Source organism: Protopterus annectens, chromosome 1.part1, assembly GCF_019279795.1.
Source record: "Protopterus annectens isolate FY-2018-M chromosome 1.part1, PAN1.0, whole genome shotgun sequence".
Classification (NCBI taxonomy): Eukaryota; Metazoa; Chordata; order Ceratodontiformes; family Protopteridae; genus Protopterus; species Protopterus annectens.
In genome coordinates, this window is record NC_056726.1 from 1,623,112,352 (window position 1) to 1,623,132,165 (window position 19,814).

Genomic DNA, 19,814 nt, shown 5'->3' on the forward strand with positions numbered 1-19,814 from the left:
AATATATTTGTTTGATCTCTGAGTTAGCATTTATTATTAGTAGGGGATGTAGGAGTGTAACAAACATTTTATTTGTTTTTCTTTGCTTTAAATTTTCATGCTTTTTTTGGAGCATTTGCATGGAATCGCCCTACCAGAATGTCCCCAAGACTCAGTTCCACATGCTTCACAGTGACCAGTAGGAGGACATTATACTACAAGTTCTCCTTCACTTTGTGTATATGTGTGAGCACATGCACACACGCAAATGTGTGTGTGTGTGTGTGTGTGTGTGTGTGTGTGTGTGTGTGTGTGTGTGTGTGTGTGTGTGTGTGTGTGTCAGTATACATATAGAGTTGTAACTAGCAAAGTTATATTTTTGCTGGAGATCAAATTATTTCATCGTTATTTAATAAAATGTTGCAGCTTGCTACTAACAAAAGTTTGAAAGAAAATCTTCTGTTACAACAGAACATGATCACCAAAATGTAAATAGTCTGCTGTAGTTGGTGTGCTGTTTATGGTCCATGTTTTAGCTACTTTTATTGTTTCTTGGTGGACCATGAAATTACCGTTAACATTGTTTTCATCGACTATTGGGTTCCACATAGATTAACATGAACATCTTTTGTATTGGCTAAGGTCTTACTGTTTTATGTCATATGTTCATGGTTTGCTATACTGATAAAAATTATTTTTTTTAGTCCCCACTAATTCATAATGTTATTGTTTTTCTTATTTTATTTTAACTGCTAGGTCCTAAGAATACCTAGAAACTGAAATCAGATAGCTTCATACAAATTTCCACTAAAATATTTACAATGACAGTAAACTAATTGGCATGACATCTGGAATATTTTTCCTGCAGTTATCTATTAGTCTAATTACATTAGACATGAATTATGGCAAACTGCAAATTAAAGTGTATGTGTTATTTTAAATAGAATGTTTTTAATTAGGAACATGCAATTGTCTGAGCCTACAGAATATAATTTGCCATGATATTATTACAACTATTACTTAATGTGTGTGTTCTTACAGTCACCTACATTTATACTTTATTTCAGAGTGGGAAGAGTTCAGTACTGTGGACAGCTCCCGAAGCCATCCAGTATGGTAGATACAGCTCAGCCAGTGATGTGTGGAGCTTTGGCATTGTCATGTGGGAAGTCATGTCCTATGGTGAAAGACCCTACTGGGATATGTCTAATCAGGATGTAAGTTACTTCTAGTGAACCATTTAAAAGGTACATTAAAGACTCAGAATGTTTTTAATACTAACCCTCAAACAAACTCACCTTTTTTTTTAAATGTATTTACTTTATTTTGATGAATGGTATAAAAAATAAGCTGCTGTGAAAATGTCATCACCTTTTGATACTGCAGCACAAACATATTCATTACAGTAACATCAATTTGGCAGTCTCTTTTTAGAATGTGTGTGACTAGTAAAGGATATTTCTCTGATCTAAATTACAAAATGGGCTCTGCAGCTGCGTAAATTCATGAGCAGCTAAAAAGGTACAAAGAAATGCATCAAACACATTATTTGAAGTGACCATGACTAATCAGTATATTATTGGCACTCTTTTGTGTAATTATGAGTTAATTCTGTAAGTCATTAGGTGGTCAGTCAAATAATCCAGCAGTGAATCAATCAAGTAACCCCTATGCATTAAGAGACCAATTTTCAATATAGTATGTAGTAAAAAATGCCAATTAAATTGAAAAATTGCTATAACAGAACTAAGCTGGACAATTTAATCATGTTTTTGCACAATGAAAACAGTTGATGTTTTTGTTTGTGTTTTTAGCATTAGTGGTCTTAAAAATAAAAAAAGAATTTGCAATGCAATAACTGTTTATGCTAGCAAGAAATAATATATGTATGTAACTATGTTTTTTCATCACATGGTTCACTGTTGAAAACAATATTTTTGAGAGATTTGTTACAGAGTCCCACAGATCTGTCCAGACAGAGAACCTTTCTAACTTGGCTAGGTTGATGCCACATTTACCTTGGACATTCCTGTAGTCATGGAACAAATATGATACACACCTTCCTAAGTTTTTTGTTGCTCAGTTCATTGCTGGCACAGTGTGCCATTCAAAAGAAAAGCATTCCTTAGTCCAGCAGGAAAGAACACAGCTGAAGCATGAGCACATTAGTACCATATTGGAACACTATTCCTCCTATATATTTGTTGTATTTACTTACTTCTTTTAAATACATTAGAATAATGACTGTAGAGATGTGTTTGTCATCTTCTCTACACAGAAATGTTGGATATGCTGTCCACTTCTAAGAGAGGCAAGTGATTCTGTATTATTTAACTTTCATTTAAAAACACAGATTGATGGTGTTTATAACTGCTTAGAGTTAGATAATGTCAATGCCTGCAATATCTTCAGGAGTTCTGTTTCAAAACCCTTTAAAGGAAGGCATCTGGTCATCCAGCCCTATTTAAACAAAAATAATCCATCTGGGATCCTAGGTCCAAGAATGCAGTACTGTGGTAGTAAGTGGTCAGCCCCCAGGTCTGCTGTTTACTATGGCCAAGGCCCATGGTGAAACTCTTTCAGAGCCTGCCATATTGTCAGTCCCTTGGAGGTTTGTCATGCCAGATTAAGCAGCTTTTGGATTCAATGGAAAGGTGAAGAGACATTAATTACAAAAGAGGGGTGGCTTACATTTTCTCTTTATCAAGGGGGATATCCACACATTGAGAAAGCCAGAGCCATGCGATATAGCCAGAGAGGCATCCAAAACCCAAATGGCTAATCTAAAATCTGACTACTGTTTAGATTGCAGATGCACAATGCATTCAAGAAGTCGAGGATAAACTGAAAACAATTGGATCTGTAAAGCCATGCTCTTATCATCCTCAACTTAAATACAGCAGGAAATACCCTTCCAAATTATGATTTTTTTTTTAACTGGAGGAATAGAAGCGGAAAACAATCTCAAAGCAAAAAGACATACCAAAATAGAAACTGAATGCAGTCAGAAAGAAAGAAAGAAAGAAATAATGATTGAAATAGGAAGACCAGCAAGGAGGACAACTATGACTACACTTGCATCCACCCTCCCCTTACTTTAAAAATCCCCCCAGCCCCCCCCCCCCCTCTATTCACTCACACCCAGGGATATGAGGCAGGTTAGCCACTGAATATTAAAAGTGGTGACCCTTAATCAGAGACAGTAGGTAATAGCATATTTAGGAGATACAATCTCCACTTCTTGTTAAACCCTCAAAAATGGAAATTGCCAGAATGTGAAGTATCAAGAACACCTTGTAAAACATCTTCTGGAGGGGATGCTTGCTCAGTAGACTATACAACAAGGTACTCAGGTAGCTCAAGGCCTGCAGGTAAAGAGGTATTATTCCAGTTTTTTTCTAGTGGCAAGGAAGACAGGCTCTGGCAGACTCATTTCTTAACTGTCAAAACTAATCAGATTTCTGAAAGTACCAAAATGGGAAATTTGTAGGCAATGCATCCCATGCTAAGCCCTCTTGTTTCCTGTTAACTCTCTCAACAAAGATTACAATGATCACAGGCATTAGCTGAGGTTTGTGGCAAGAGGATCACACTTTCATTTTATATATTTGCCCTTTAGTTTACCTACTGCAGGCCAGATATTTACTGAATACCTGACCTCCGTGATAGCTTACTGTAGAAGAAAGGGCATCTGCACTTATTGTTACCTAAATGACAATCTCATCCAGGCTCAATTATGAAGAGGAGATATTTCAGGTACTAAACCACAACCTACAGTCTTGGGTTCTCTCTCAATCTATGAAAATCAAATATGTACTCCAGCCAAAAGACAGTAGGGAGAATTTAATAAAACCTACACATTTTTTTACCATGTAGGCATTGTGCCATGCTACCAACATTGGCATGAACATTTTTAAGTGCTGCTGAGCGGCATGCATGAGCACGCCAACACAGAAATTTCTGTGGCATGCAAATCACCTCATAAGCAGTTTAATCTCATTCAAATGAGGCAGGTGGAGCAATCCAGCAAGCAGATAAGCAACTCTGTAAAACCCATGTCAGTGTCCATAGTGCAAACAGAAAAATCCCATGTACAGGACTGTTGACAGACAAAAAGTGCAGTAAAAATGTAGGTAGATAAACAAACATGCCATACCACACACAGATATGAGCAAAACTATTCTGTTCCTGTTCCAAAAGTTACAGTAAATATATTAAAATAAATACTTTTTTTAAAATAATCTTAGGATGTTTGTGTAGTGAGCTGCAGTGTGCAAACATGCCTTAAAAAATGGAAAGATCAAATATTAATATCATGAGACAGAAATGTATTACAGGACCCTGAGTGTAGTATCTACAAAGGTACACTGGTGCTGTTGCTAACATGGAAGGGCTTGGAAGCATGTAGTATCCAGGTTGTGAGCAAGGATCCCTAGGCAAATGAGATGGAGATACTGAATAGCATAATGAGGTAACCGTGTCCGCATATGCCCTCTTTGTAGGCAGAGAATCATGTTGGTATCCACAGAGGAAAAAGCTGACATCAAGAAAGAGTGTGTCCAATAACTTGTAAGCTGATTGTAGCATAGCTGTGTCTGTGTGGCACACTGCCATGCTGAGTGTGGAAGCCTGGGGGTGTGTGTGCACTGACTTCTAAGCTTTGTTTATCAACAGGGTGCGTGTTTCCATGTGTTTGCACAGCATGCCTCTGTGCTGAGCATGGAAGTCTGGGGGTTGTGCACTGACTGCTGAGCAGTGTTTACCTATGGGGCACATGTTGGCACGGTAAGCCACCGTGATCAGAGTATTTAAAAGGCCAATGATGCATTAATTAGTGCTGATCCTTACTTAACTTCAACTAGGGCCATTAAATGATGTCAATGATATATTAGGCAGCTGCACTGCATCTTAGGTATCCAATCACACAGACAGCACCTATAGTAGAGAACTATAAAATATGCATACACCCTACAATCTGATTTCCCCCATACTCTGCACCATTGGAGTACAGACTTGGGAACTGTAAGTGAAGAAATGCTAGTGGTTGCTGCAGGTGTGCTATATTTGTATGTGCTAGATGCTGAGGTCAATGCTGCTGATGCTGACAAAAGGCCTAGGAAGAGAAGGTGAAGAGTGTTCAGGCCCAGGGTATTCTTCCAGTAGCTACATAAGCTGGAGATTGTAGAGTGCTACAAGGTGGATAGGGACATACTACAAGAGCTCACTGAGCTCTGTCACTCTCAACTCAAGCCCAGAGCTAACAGAGGAGAACCCATCCCAGTGGAAACAAAGGTATGTGTAGCCCTTAGGATAATAGCCACAGGTACCTTCCAAAGTCCAACTGGGGACATGATGGGGGTTTCACAGGCATCAGCATCAGCATTCAGAGTACTCCACCAGTTCCTAGATGCCATGCTACCACATGGCCAGCAATATGCAACTCTTCTACCATGTAGCACACTACTCTGAGGTACTGGGTGCCATAGATTTCACCCATGTACACATCAAGGCACCACCCGGTGAGGAGGGTGGAATCTATGTCAACCACAAGGGGTACCACTCCATCAACTGCCAGGTTGTGTGTAATGGCCAGGGCCTTATCATGAGTGTGTGTGCTGGCAGCCCTGGCAGCTATCACAACTCCCATATCTGGCGTGCATCACAGCTATACCAGATGTTTGCTAGGGGGGACATCCCACATGGCCATTTAATGGGGAATGCTGGCTACACACTGGAACCGTGGATAATGACACAAATCAGTAATGCACACACAACCACCAAAGAATGCCATAATGAGGCACAAGGACAAACAAGCAAGAACACAGAGCATGTGTTTGGGTTGCTGAAATCACGGTTCCGGTGCCTCGATTTATCTGGTGGATCCCTGCAGTACTCTCCAGCCACATGTGTACATATGTTCACAGTATGTGCCATGCTACACAATATGATCCTGTGGAAGCGGCTGCAGCAGGATCAGTATAGGGAAGGTTTACACAGCCCCATCACCAGTGCCTAGGTCATCACAGCCACACTCACAGGAGGACTCGGAGGAGGAGCCCCCTGATGATGTCCCCCTAGGCAGATGTAAGCATACCCAGTATGCCCTGGCATTAGCTAAGAGACAATGCATAGCACATGCACTGACAACTTAGAGCCCCAAAGACTGACACCTTACTCCCACTCACATACATATAATAAAATACCTGATGCTAAGCAACCCAAACAACCTGTACCCATGTGTTGCCTGTGTACCACTTGCATCACACAAAGTCAGCCCTGAACTACAGTTCTGTCAACTGCTGCATTTTCAAGGTAAGTATCTAACCTATAAATTAATTGTAAGGATTACTATAATAAGGTATTGTATGTATGGATCTGCTGCTATGCAAGAAAATATAGTGGACTATTCAGTCGGAGTTAACATCCACATGGTACATCTGATACCGATTCCAATAGTATATGTTCCTTTATATTCACTAGGCCTCATGGTTGGAATATTCATGACATCGGGCAAAGGAGATGTTAAACAGTGGGCACACATAATATTTGGACTGCTGTTTACCAAACCTGATCATGTGCTGTTGTTCCCCCACCCCCAACACAGCGGAGTACCCCATATAACTGCTTTAACAGAAAGTTGGCTATGGTATAGAAGTGGACCAGGCAATCTCAGGGTTGTAATGTAGATAGCGCTCACACATTGTATGTCTCTCTTCATGCAGGATAACAATGTAGATATGTATGCTGTTGATTGTGTGATGGATGACCCCTCTCTGTCTAGTGAACTGTGAGGCTCAGTATCAGTGATCTAGGGGCACTAGAATGGGTGATGGTATTGATGGTTCTAATCTGGAATTACTTACTTTTGCATGTGAGGTAGTAGTATATTAGTATTTTCACAGAATGCCATACCTCCCAACCTCTCAGTGCAAGAAATCTGAACAAAGCCAGAAAGATTTGGGGGACAAACGCCCAAACATAAGGACATAGTATAGATATTGGTCACATAAACCTTACTGGAAGCAAAGGTGTTGCAGTAGTACATATATTCTGATGGATATAAAATCTGACACACAATTGTTTGTCTGTAGTTAGTAGAATGTATTGATATTAACATTCAATAAACCACGAGAAGACCATACATTTATGAGGAACAGACCAACCATATGAGGCAAAACTCTGGACATTCTGTGAAAATCAGGACAGTTGAGAGGTATGCAGACTGTCAGTCTGTTGTTGGTATAACATTACCAACCCCAGTCACATATTTAGTACAGCAGATAGCTGGGGAATGCTGTGGACATTTTGAGTGAAGTGCAGTACTGCAGAAACAGGGGAGGATGTTAATGTCTGTAACTTACAAAATCCCAGACTGGAATACAGGTAGGTGTGGCTGGAGTGACATTATAAGTACTGACAGACCCACTGGGCATGCCCATACACTTAGTAAAAATGAGTGCAATTCTGTTGGCCCTTCATTAAAATGACCTATTATGTATAAATGTCTATACATACAGACATATGAGTACGTATACATATCCGTCTGTCAGTATCTCTCTCACATCCATAGTATATCTATCGCTATGTAGTGTCAAATAGATATATATAGCTATATATATTAAAATGATAGATAGACTCCACCCATATCTCTACAGAACACATATACATATCATACACACACACAGCTACATTTATGTATATATCCTTGTTATATACAGAAATATGTGTGTGGATGACTGCATTGTCTGACATACCATAATAATGGTGAGTAAACTGCACTATCACACACCCATAATATTGCTCAAAGGATTCAAACTAAGTGTGCAACAGTACATAATCCCCTTACCTACAGACCTCTATGCCTGCTGGATGTCACCATGTAGACAGACACAGGTAAGCAGGTGGTGAAATGTATAATGGTGTCAATGCACGTTTGCACAGGGCACATTGTCCATGCCCACAGTGTTGCCTATCTAACTGCAAGCAGCCACATATGGCCATACCGGTAATTGTACACACAAAGCTAGGATAACATCAATTATCTCAATGCTAGGATATTAGATGCAGATGACAGTAAGAAGTAATATCACTGTGCAGGCCACATATGCTGTTCAGCACAAGTCTAGTTTGTATAATGCACAAGTACTGTGTCTGTAATCAAATCTACAACAGCTTTAACCTATGGCACATGAGATAAATACTGTGATCTATAGTGTATAAGCCTAGATAGGTAGGGATTCTAATATCACTGCAGCCCACTTGGTATGTGTGTGTCTGTTTGTGTATAACCCTGCAGAACAACAGACATGCCCTCATGGCCTATCCAGCAGCAATGTTTATGCACTTTTTGGGCCCATAACTTGCTGCTGGCTTCCATACCACCCTACTCTACAAGACCTGATGATATCAACCACCTTAAGACTACCATCTGACAGTGTAGTATGAGATGTATATGATAAGTACTGTGATTTATAGGGTATAAGCCTAGATAGGTAGAGGCTCTAATCTCACTACAGCCCACTTGGTGCATGTGTGTGTGTGTGTGTGCGTGTGTGTGTGTGTGTGTGTGTGTGTGTGTGTGTGTGTGTGTATGTGTGTGTGTGTGTGTGTGTGTGTATGTATACCCTACAAAACACCAGACATGCCCTTTTTGGGCCTGTAACTTGCTACTGGCTTCTACACTGCACTATTCTACAAGGCCTGATGATAGCCACCTTAAGGCTACCAGCTGACAGTGTAGTAGCAAGGCTTAAGATGTGGTGGGTGCAACAAATACTGCAATCTACAGTGTGTAATTCTAGATAGGTAGGGGTTCTAATCCCACTCTGCCCAAATTGGTGTTTGTATGTATATCCATATGGCATACATATGGTAACCTATGTAAAGTAGACATACATAGGGTTTTACATAATTTTATTTGTTGGAGGTGATGTGGCCCCCAAATGACTGACCACAACAAGGCTCGCTATATCAACAAGCATTATATGTTCTAAACTGATAGTACTAGCAGACATGAGTTGTGCTGCTGCATCAGATACTGTGATCTGTAGTGTGTACCAGTACAAAGGTAAGTGTTCTAATCTACATACAACCAACTTGAAGTATCTGTGTGCCTTGGTGTGTCCTGTATGCAGTGAGTGGAAGTGGTGCTAGCTTGAATGTGGCCATGTTTGAGTGTGAGGCTGTTACAGGAGTATGCATCATGTTATAGGGCCATAGCACATGTGAACTTAACTAGCATAATGCCCATACAGCCCTCACAATCAGAGACATCTGTATACCTCTTGGTACAGGGCCAGCACATATTTCCCCAGTCCAAGAGGGACTCAGACAGATGCTGTGTGTAAAGATGATGCCTGCCCAGCCAATCAAACAGATAGCATGTGCTGAGCCACACTGAGGTGCCATTAGGCTGGGTCTGTTTCAATGGTGTGTTTATGTCTTCTAGACAAATGTGTCACACAAGCATGTAGTGCTAATGTCACATAGTAGGTTAATGTCCTTACACTGAGTCATCCATCTACTATGCTCCCAAAGATAGGCAGCATATGCACTCCAGCAAGGTCACACCTTGCCCTGTAGCAGACCACATCACAAATATGAATGCATGAGTATGCTGACCACTGCCATTGTCCTTGGTAGACTGTCATACAGATGTGAACCTATAGAGCCATGCATGTATACTTCTGTACCTTGGTGAAATCATATTTCTGCTGGGCTACCATGCCATGCTGTGCCACTCCACTGCTGCTGTGTGTCCATAGGTTATCTCTTCAGACTCCTGCAACAGAAACATTCACAGGTCTGTGACATACCTGTCATTGTGTAACAATACCTTCAGTACAACATCATACAGCCTAAGGTCCTCAAAAGTATGTTATGTACTCATGTGACATGCCAGCATACAGTATATGTTGGTGACCACTACAAGTGGAATGCAAAACAATACTGCATTACACAAGTATATGTCAAGTAATATAGTCACCTTGTGCATCAGACACATAGCTTCATTCCCCTGCATCGATGGGAAGGATGACAGGGATGTGGCACAGGTATCATCACTTGCACAGGGTGATGTGTAGGGGTGCTGGAGGTCTAGGCTGGCCGAAATGGTTGACAGCATGTGTGTGAGTCAGGAAGGGGATTGGGTTAGATGGGGCATGTGGAGGTGCCATGTGTGTCTCTAGGTCACCTGCATGTGACAGTGGTGTATGAGTGTGTGCATGCACACAATAAAGCTCAGTGCTATCCCTACATGTGTGTATGCTGGATAGCTGTGGACTGTACATGGTAGAGTTGACAGTTCACCATCTCTGGTTCTGAACACAGGAACTGTTTCCACAAGGAGTTGCACTGGCACCACCATGCCCAAGGTCAGATGCGGTGCTAGTACCTGACAGTGACTGCTGTCTACTGGGATGGTGTGCCCAACAGGACTGCCGAGGACCATGTGCCCATGGCCCACCACATTGTGGTGTGGACAGCACTCTCCCCTCTGTAGAGATGGATGTACTACCACTATGGGAGCATAACTGTGAATGGACACGTGGACTCTTAGCAGATGGTGTTGCTGACCTAAGTCCAAGGGTCCGATGGCCAACTCCAACCACACATTCCAGCACAGACAATGTGCAGCCCAAGACAGACACTGTCTCAGCCCACCATCTGGCCACTGCATCAGTGCAGCAATCCAGGGTGTCCCCAATGCAGTGGAGGCAGGCATGGATATCAGACTGTGCTGCATCCATAACTCTAAGCATATGTCTGGTGTTCTGGTGTTCCATTCAGAACTTTCCTGCACCTCCATGATGGCCCAAAACATGCTCCGAGTAGCCCGTGATGTGACACCTGCAACAGGTGGTGCATGAACAACAGTCATCCTGTGAGCACCCCTGGCAATCCGCCTTTGTGGGACCTCACCAGCTCTCTGGCTATGCCCAGTGTCTATACTCGCTGATGCCATAGTTGCCACACTGGCCTGTTCAATGTCTCCACACTCTGACTGTCCCATATATGAGGCCTCTGGGGACTGGGCATGTGTGAGCATGCTGTATGCAGTGACAATGGGGGCAAAAGAGGGATGTCAATTTCTGGGACAGATAAAGCCCCCAACAACCCCCGTGCCTCACTGTGGCCACCATCATCATCAGAGTCCAAAGAGATACTGACATCAGGTGGTGTGGAGGAAGACCCCACCCCCCTCGGTCACTTGTGGAAACCAAGACAAAAGCAATACATTACTACCTGCATTGTTATGCATGGAAATCCATAAAGAGTCATAATAATGAGGATCCACACAACTGCATTACCACACTCATGTCCTCTCATCTCCACTTTCATGTACAACATACTTCTTCACAACAACATACACATTCTACTTAAGGCCTTTATAACAAGCACATCAGGTAAATCATGTGACACTTATCCAGTACAGTGTACCTTTCAGGTATGCGATATAACACTATACCTAATAGCACAACACATAAAGCTCAGTACACCTATCTTAACAAATATACACAAAGACAAGTTTCAGTGCTTAAGGTATATACCATAGACCTTTCAGTATTTACAAGCCATGCCAGATTAATTGCCTCATGTACACCAGGAGGCCTATTCATTCTGAACTATAATTGCAAAAGTGTTTTTGCTTGTTCAACTACACTCCTGTGATTACCATCTCTAGGAAACTTAGGTAACTGTTCCAGATTGGAACATACATACATTATGCTCTAGTTATACACAACATTACCTGTACATATGGTATTATCCTGGCCCTCACTGTTAATAGCATATGTATGTGCAATAACAAAATAGTATCAAGCTTACCAGAAGCAGGACCATGGCCTTGGACAACTCCTGATGGACCTGTAAAAAGGTGAGGGTGAGGTCATTTCAGTACCACCGCATGTTGCAGTACAACAAGGTGATACCTGCATATATCTCAAATGTACAGTAGCTACTGTCTTACTTAATGTATTGCTGACATTCTGGGTATGAGTGTACAACTTAGCTAAACCCCCCATCCCCATAGCTCATAGACCTGACACCCATGTAAAGTTATGTACAACCTGACAGAATGACTCCCGAAGTATTGCACTGGTGATCACAGTAAGCTTACTTGCACACTCCTCTGCTGTGGACACTGTGGCACCCACCTTCAAGATGTATGGTGTGATGGATGCCTGGGAGCTGTTGTGTGTCCCTAAGTTCACCAGGAAATTCTCAGTGGCCGTGAGTGGCTGTTCCATTGCAGGTCCTCCACCAGTGATGGCACAATCCCTGGCTACACCAGCTGCCCTTCGTTGGGCAGTATTCACCACGTCCGTAGCATGGTGTTGAACCTGCTCATGTGTCCCATCCTGGTGGCCTGCCTCATTCACATCCTGGACAAGGTCTACCCACAGTGCAGCCCACTGTTTCCTGTTATGCCTCCCCCTGGATAGGAGGAGTATGAGATGATGCTGCCATAGTCCTTGAAGTATAAGTTCATTCTCTACATATGAGAATGGGGCACGCCTTCTGTAATGCATTAGTCCTGAAACCCACCAAAAGAGAAACACATTACAGTATCAAATACATGGATGCCCACTATGTACAGATACAGCAAGAACAAAATGGCCAGGACTATCCACAGCTTTCTCACACATGTCATATCCCACAGTATGACAACATATTATGTATGTGGATACAACCGAGATAGTATCATTACTAAGATAGTTCCCTGTGTGTCATGAGAGTTTCTGCTGTATGATCCTACAGCCAACACTCCAGTCCACTGTGGTGTGTCCCCTAAGGCCAGCCATACAATAGTATGTCAAAAGACCAGTGCCAGACAATGATCACTATATTGGGACGTCCAACAACACCAGTGTGCCACAATTACAAAAGACAATCCAACCCTGATATATTGTACATCCCCTGTATGTGTAAGACAGCAGGGTATCAATGCCATGTTGTTACCAGAGGTGTAAGACAGGCTTATTGCTGTACACCCCTATTCCTCATATCTCTATCCTCCCATTTGCATTCTGTTATACACAAAAAACAGTTACATACCTGGTGCAGTGCAGTACTCCTCTGTTGAAATGTGCTACTACTACTGTGTCACAAAGGTATGCTCTGTGTGAGGGAAGTCTCATACAGAATCTTTGCCCATAACCAGCTGCTTGCATTTTAACATGTTGCTCATTAGCAGGTAATTGCCTCTAAATCAATCTGTGACTCTGATATGCTAATTGTAGGCAAAACAGCTGAGTTGTGATGTCATTAAGCAGTGACATGCAACCACTGTGCAATGTATAATGCCTTCATGTAGAGTAAGGCCCCCTTTCTTAGCTATTGAGATGGACATTACTAGGGTGAGGAGACAACATAATCACAGAGAGTATGTCTGTAGCAGAAACATTTACATAGAGCTGTGTACCACAGGCTGCAGCTGCTGCTCCAGGTAATAGACATAGGCAGTAAGTGTGAACCCTTTGGAGGACAACAAGCTGTAGGTGTATGTGTGTCTGCTGTGTCAGCCTTGTTGTATAGGTAGAGCCAGGGTGAGAGTGCCCCTGACACTCCAATTATAACATGTGTTTAACGTACATATGTTAGGCAAATGTGTCAATAACAGAGTATTAGATGACATATAGAAATGCTATATGGATATGTGATGTGTGTCCTGCAGGCCTGTGACTTCCAAAGCTGAAAATCAGTTATTTAGTTTGCAATGCTGTGTGTGGATAATGAGTGCATGAGTCATTCATTAACTGCTGTCTTCACAATAATGTAATTGAAATGCAACACAACACTGGATTTGAACCCAGGACTGTGTGTGGCAAAATGTACTGTATGCAAGGCATTTAATAGACTGAGCTATTGAGCCACTGCTACAGTGGGTGAATTTGCAAGCTATATGTGCACACATACAGGCTGTGACATACATTTACTACATCCATCAGTATGTGCTTGGCTTTATATGGATGTATTTCTGCACCTGAGTCCCAATTGAATATGTATTTTGCGATGAATGCCTTAGCAGGTGACTTCCTACATGTTGCTGATAAAAGGGCACATTTACCTACTATCACAGGCCTTAGTTACATCCACTATGATGTCTTTGGCTTTCTAGTGGTGTACTATTGCACCAGATTCCAAGGAACACTCCCATTTTTTCCATTATGTTTTATTCCAATTTGCATGGTGTGGCGCAAAACTCCGCTGCAACATCCATAATGACTGTAATTGGCAATTACTATGTTTTGTTTAAACCACTTGTTTTAATTAAGAGTTGCATGGCATGGATGGTTAATGCAATGTGCTACAGATGTGATTGGCTTATATTTGAAACATGGCAGAGGTGCTTATTTTGTACATGAGTCTTACAATGTTAAAAACACATATAGTCATTATAGCTGTATTTAGCTGAGCTTAAGGAAGCTGTGCGACATGCTGCATTGTACAGCTCAGCACTAAAAAATAAAAAGAAAAAAAGGGGAGATGGAAAAGTGGTGAAATCTGGGCAAGCAATGGGAAAACTGTAAGGAAAGGCATGGAGGGATGCGCAGGAAGGGTGTAGGAAAGAATCATAGCTATCCATTTCATATACAGCAACAACTGTGCACTTTGACAGAATTTGTAGATGAATTTAAATTCTCAAACCTCACAGAAAGAGGTGAGGACAACATAACTGCATTGTCAAGCCAACTGGACTGAATTACATGTGTCCAGTGGACCTGTGCAAAATAAAGAGCTATGTATGGGACAATTTTTTTGGGGGGGACAGGTACCCATTTTTATTTTTTTAAGCTGACAGTGGAATGTTAGGGAAGGACATAAGTATGTGTGGAGGAGGTAATTTGGGTGGGCAAGGATGCATTTGCAAACAGACAAGACAGGTAAGACAGCAGACAGGGGCAGTGTGTGACACATGAGTGGGTAAACACCTTGGATAGGGAGGGTGTTGTGGAATCTGAGTCCCTCGTGCCTCCAGATGGCAGCAGTGTGACTCATGTTCCCACACATGGGACTGTCAACACTTCTCCATTACTGCCTAGAGGGTGGCTGTACTGGATGCTGGGCACCAGCACAAGGCTGCACCCACCAAGGTGGCCAGCAAGCCCTCAATCCAGTGCAGGTGGCGATAATAGCCAAAGTTGACTATCCTGCATACTAAGACTGGCAGCTCTGCATAGGTGACAACACCCCCTCCACCACCGCTTCCAGAGGGGCACTGAGCCCCATCCCCTTGGACGGTACTAACTGACACTGCAGGTAGTATAGGGGCACCAGAGGGCTTAGTACCAGTCTGGGTCTCAGATGTCCTGGGACCCAGTGCTACACCCAGTTGAGGCAGGGTAGGGGGATCAGCCAGAACCAGCCTACCTTCACGTGCTGTGGGAAATGAGGTATAGCAATACATTATGGTTAGTAATAACCAAACCAATGTTAGTATTAACAGAATCGATCATCATATTTATTCATCCAAATACATATTAATGTATAACATGTGCAACACATTAAGTAACATAACAGTTAGTATGGTAACAGCATGCCAGTAAAAAGTAAACCAAAGGGCCAACAAAAGTTAATCAAATATGTTAATATTGCATCATAGTAAAACATAGTAAAACATTTGCAGATGACTGCAGGCTGGGTGCTGTCTTAAATTCCCTTAGTGATGTGAACATTCTCCAAGAGGGCCTTACCCAAACTAATGACTGGAGTCAGAAATATGGCCTGAAACTGAATGCCAAGAAATGCATCATTATCCCCTTTGGGGAAAATGTCATCCCACTAATTATCACATTAAAAACAATGTACTAAGTACTAAGCATGCAGTCAGTTGTGAGGGACTTGGGCACCCAGGTTGATAGCAACCTGACTTTTGACCAACACATTGCCTCCATTGTACATAAGGCTTTCTACATGCCCACCTCATAAATAAGGGTATTTCATCCAGGAACAAGGAGGTCTTAACATCCCTGTACTCCGCCCTTATCAAATCTGTTATCGAATACATTGCCCCCGTCAGCATGTACCTTGCCAAGCACATGCAGCAGTTGGAGAGAACACAGAGGTTCCTGACCAGGAAAATCCAGGGTCTTAAACACCTATCCCTGTCCCTCTACTCAGTCTCATACAGACTACTCAGTGGTGACCTGTGTCTGGCATACAAGGTAATTTCAGACCCAGCCTTGATGGAGTTGCTGCATATCCGTAAGACAAATTCCACTTGCATAATCCACATGCAAGGCCTTAACCTGGTCTGTGACATTAATAGAACTTGTTGGCTGGACAGATTTGTGCCCCAAAGATTCCCCCCATCTGTGGAATAGACTCCCTCTCCATGTCAAGCAGCATACCTCTCTAGGCCTCTTTAAGAGGAACCTGGATGACTGGATGGGAAACAGAAAATATACCCCTGAGATCCCACCTGTGTCCCTACTGGACAGGGGAAACAGGTGCTGACTTTGAGGGAACATGAGCAAATTCTTGACTAGGCTTATAAGGGCCTTTGGGCCAATAGCCTAGTATCATACTATGAACCTATGAACCTATAACAATAATCAAATACATTTTCAAATACATAGTTTAACAAAATATGTTATTGTTAAATCATAATAAAACATATCAATAATGAAACACATGTTTCCAAACTATATTTATTGTAGCAAAATATGCTAATATTAAATCCTAATAATAAATAACAGTAATAAATAAATGATGATAAGGGGTGGGAAGAAAGAGAGAAAAAAATTCCATTACTGACATTGCAGATTATATCCCTCAATACTGAAATATATACTCTACAGGTGTATTTTGTCAGGTTTGAGTACAGTGACTACAATTCTCCTATAACTGATGTATAATGTATAATGTTGTAGCATGCACATACTTCTCAAACTGTTAGCATGGATCAGTATGGGCCAACCAGTATCAAATGCAGGTACACCACTACAGAGAACAGTTTCACATAATGTGGACTTACATAACTACCCAGGTTTTCTGTAAACGGATTTGGTAATATATTGCATTCCAGGTAATAATTTATCTTCTAATCATGTGACAGATGGATTAGGCAGTTTTAATTACATTACGAGAAATTGTGACACTTGAGAGGCATGTTTGTGTACAGTAAGTAAACTAGACAGCCATCATGCCTTAATTGGCAGGTATTGGAGTAGAGCCCAATAGCTGTGACTGCAGGGGACATCTGCAAATAATGTAATAATTGACTGCAGCAACTTAGTATAGACTTGCAAGGGATGCAGCCATACTTGGATTACACAGCTTTATTTATGTCTCAACAATTCTAATGGACACATTCTTGGTATTGATGTTAATAGTCTGTAAAATCTAAACACAGTATATGCTGATAATATGGTCCACCTCACCCATATATTTGTTGTGTTCCTGGTGAGAGAAAAAATGTGAGCATTACTTGACTGATACTGAAAGTTTAGTGCTATATACCATTGGATTCGAGCACAGGGCTGTTGTGGCAAAATGTACTACATACAAAACATTTAACAGGCTGAGCTACCAAGTCACCGCTGTCTATTGAGTGACAGATACTTGCCTAGAGATTACCGGTAACTATACTATGAATTGAGCAATACAAGTTACAGGAAATTCCTTTGGCATTCTAGTAGTATTACAGTGTCATAGTAGACTTCAATGACAGTAGAACACAGATTCATGGAATGCAACCATACTGCATATATGAAAAAAGCTGTAGTTTAGAATCAACAGTGTTAGTGAACACATTTTATTGTTATTGGATTGAAATATCTGTGAAATCCACACACAATATCTGCCCATGGACTTGGCTATCTCACCCATATACCTTTGTTACCTGATGTCTGAGGAATAGAGAGCATTACATGACTGATATTGGTCTGGAGACAGCCTTAGACAGTACTATGGGTTGAGCAATACTGTTTGCAGACCATTAGATTTGCTGACTACAGCTATTACAGTGTTACACTTCACTTTGGCAACCTTACCATAGACAAACAATGCATACAGCTCTACTGGATGGTTTTGACAAAACACAATCCTACTGAACAACATTTTGCTTACTGTTATTTGTATTGCTAATGCTTTATTGAAATAGAGTTGTTATTGTTCATTTATTGCACTACAGCTCTGCAGCTCTAATTGCCCATTTATTGCAGTACAGTTCTACATGCCCATTTATTGCACTACAGTTTTTTCTTGCGTACACTTTATTGCAGCAAATGCTTTGCCCTTTCTTGCTTATTGCACTACAGTTGGCATACTAAATCAGTGCTTACCACACTCACGGCACAACCTGGCCAGTTGCCCAGCATGGGACCCAACATTGCAAGCCCTCTGAGCTTCAGCAGTTGGAAGAGAAGCACATCATTATGCATACATTGTTTTGCAGAGTTCAGCTTGCATTTTGGTTAGGCAGAGGAAGACATACTTACATACTTGTGGACCCAGGTGTCCAGGTCCTTTTCAGGTTGTTAAAATGGTGATGACACTGCTCACCTGTGCAGGGAATACCAGGGACACTGGTGAGTTCCATGGCCAAATGGTCCTAGGCCTCTGCCTTACACTCTGAGCCATGGAATCTGCCCTGCATCAACTGGGGATCATGGTTTTTAATAAGGAGCCCAACCATGATCCTGGACTCCTGAATGCCTCACTGCTGCACCCGAAAGTGCACACCTTCACCTTCATCAACACCACCAGTCATACCAACAGTTAAATGAACTCCAACGACACTTGCAGAATTCTGGCCTATTGGGCTTAATATAGGCTGTTTTCCCACCCTTACACGGCATTCAGCAACATTCAAAAAAGCGCTGCATCACTTAGCAGTGTGCAAACCAGCTGAGTGAAGCCAAACAGAGCACAAGCTTGCAGAACCTTGGTTTTAGCAAAGCTTAGCACTGCACAAACATTGGTAGCCATTAGCATGTCTGTGCACTGCTTAACATGATTGAGTAGTGCTTAGCAGAGCACAGTAGTGACAAAATTCACAATACTGTATTGAAATTAAAGAAAAATAGTACATTCATTTATAGCCATATTCTGCCTGTTATGGACTCAAACCCAGGACCTACTACACATAAGACCATATCTCTACCCATGGAGCTAGTTGGATGTTATAAAAACAAATATACCTTCACCATACCGTGCAAATGTAAATGCCAAAAAAAAAAAAATAATTATGTCAATTTATTACATCCAGTTTCTATTTTTATATGTCTGCCAGACGTCAGCTGAGTATATGTGAGCACACCATTGCATTGCTGTGCTCTGTGCCACACTGCACAAACATGCAGTTAAAAAAAAATTATAAAAATATAAAAAAAAATAACACATAATACAAATGACTTATTAGACAGTTGACACTCTTTGCAACATTACAACAGTGACAGAGAGCATTACAGGTGGCCTCACACTCATCTGCAGCCATGGGTAGCCACTACTCCTCTCCCTACATTGATTCAATATCAGTATTCCCTGGCTCCCCCAGGCAGTATGCTATCAGTAAGCTCCATAGCATGCGCAATAAGTGCTTAACACTATAGTACAAATCATTAATATGCATGGCACCCTGAATGGGGGGTAACCATGGTCGTGTACATGGATACATTCCTTGTAGGCTCTACATGGTGCCTACACTAATGTTATTAAATCCTGGGGAGTATTCCCCAGAGATCTTCTAAACACAAATAGCTGTATGATCATTGTGCCACTGAAGAAAGTAAAAGTTATTTCTGTGGTTGTTTCAGACTATCACAACCAAGGATTAGTTGACTGCAAGACAGGTACATAGCATCTATGATTATGATGCCTTACTAACTGAC

The 19,814-nt window shown here is 41.7% G+C and overlaps 1 protein-coding gene across 1 annotated transcript in view; it reads left to right on the forward strand.

Annotated features, from left to right (window-relative positions):
• LOC122816569 (ephrin type-A receptor 7-like) overlaps positions 1-19,814 on the forward strand; it is a 2,140,039-nt gene that overhangs the window by 1,972,538 nt on the left and 147,687 nt on the right. Inside the window, exon 12 of the mRNA XM_044089436.1 lies at positions 1,047-1,196. Within this exon, the coding sequence (XP_043945371.1) occupies positions 1,047-1,196 (150 nt within the window). The remainder of the gene's footprint in view (positions 1-1,046; positions 1,197-19,814) is intronic.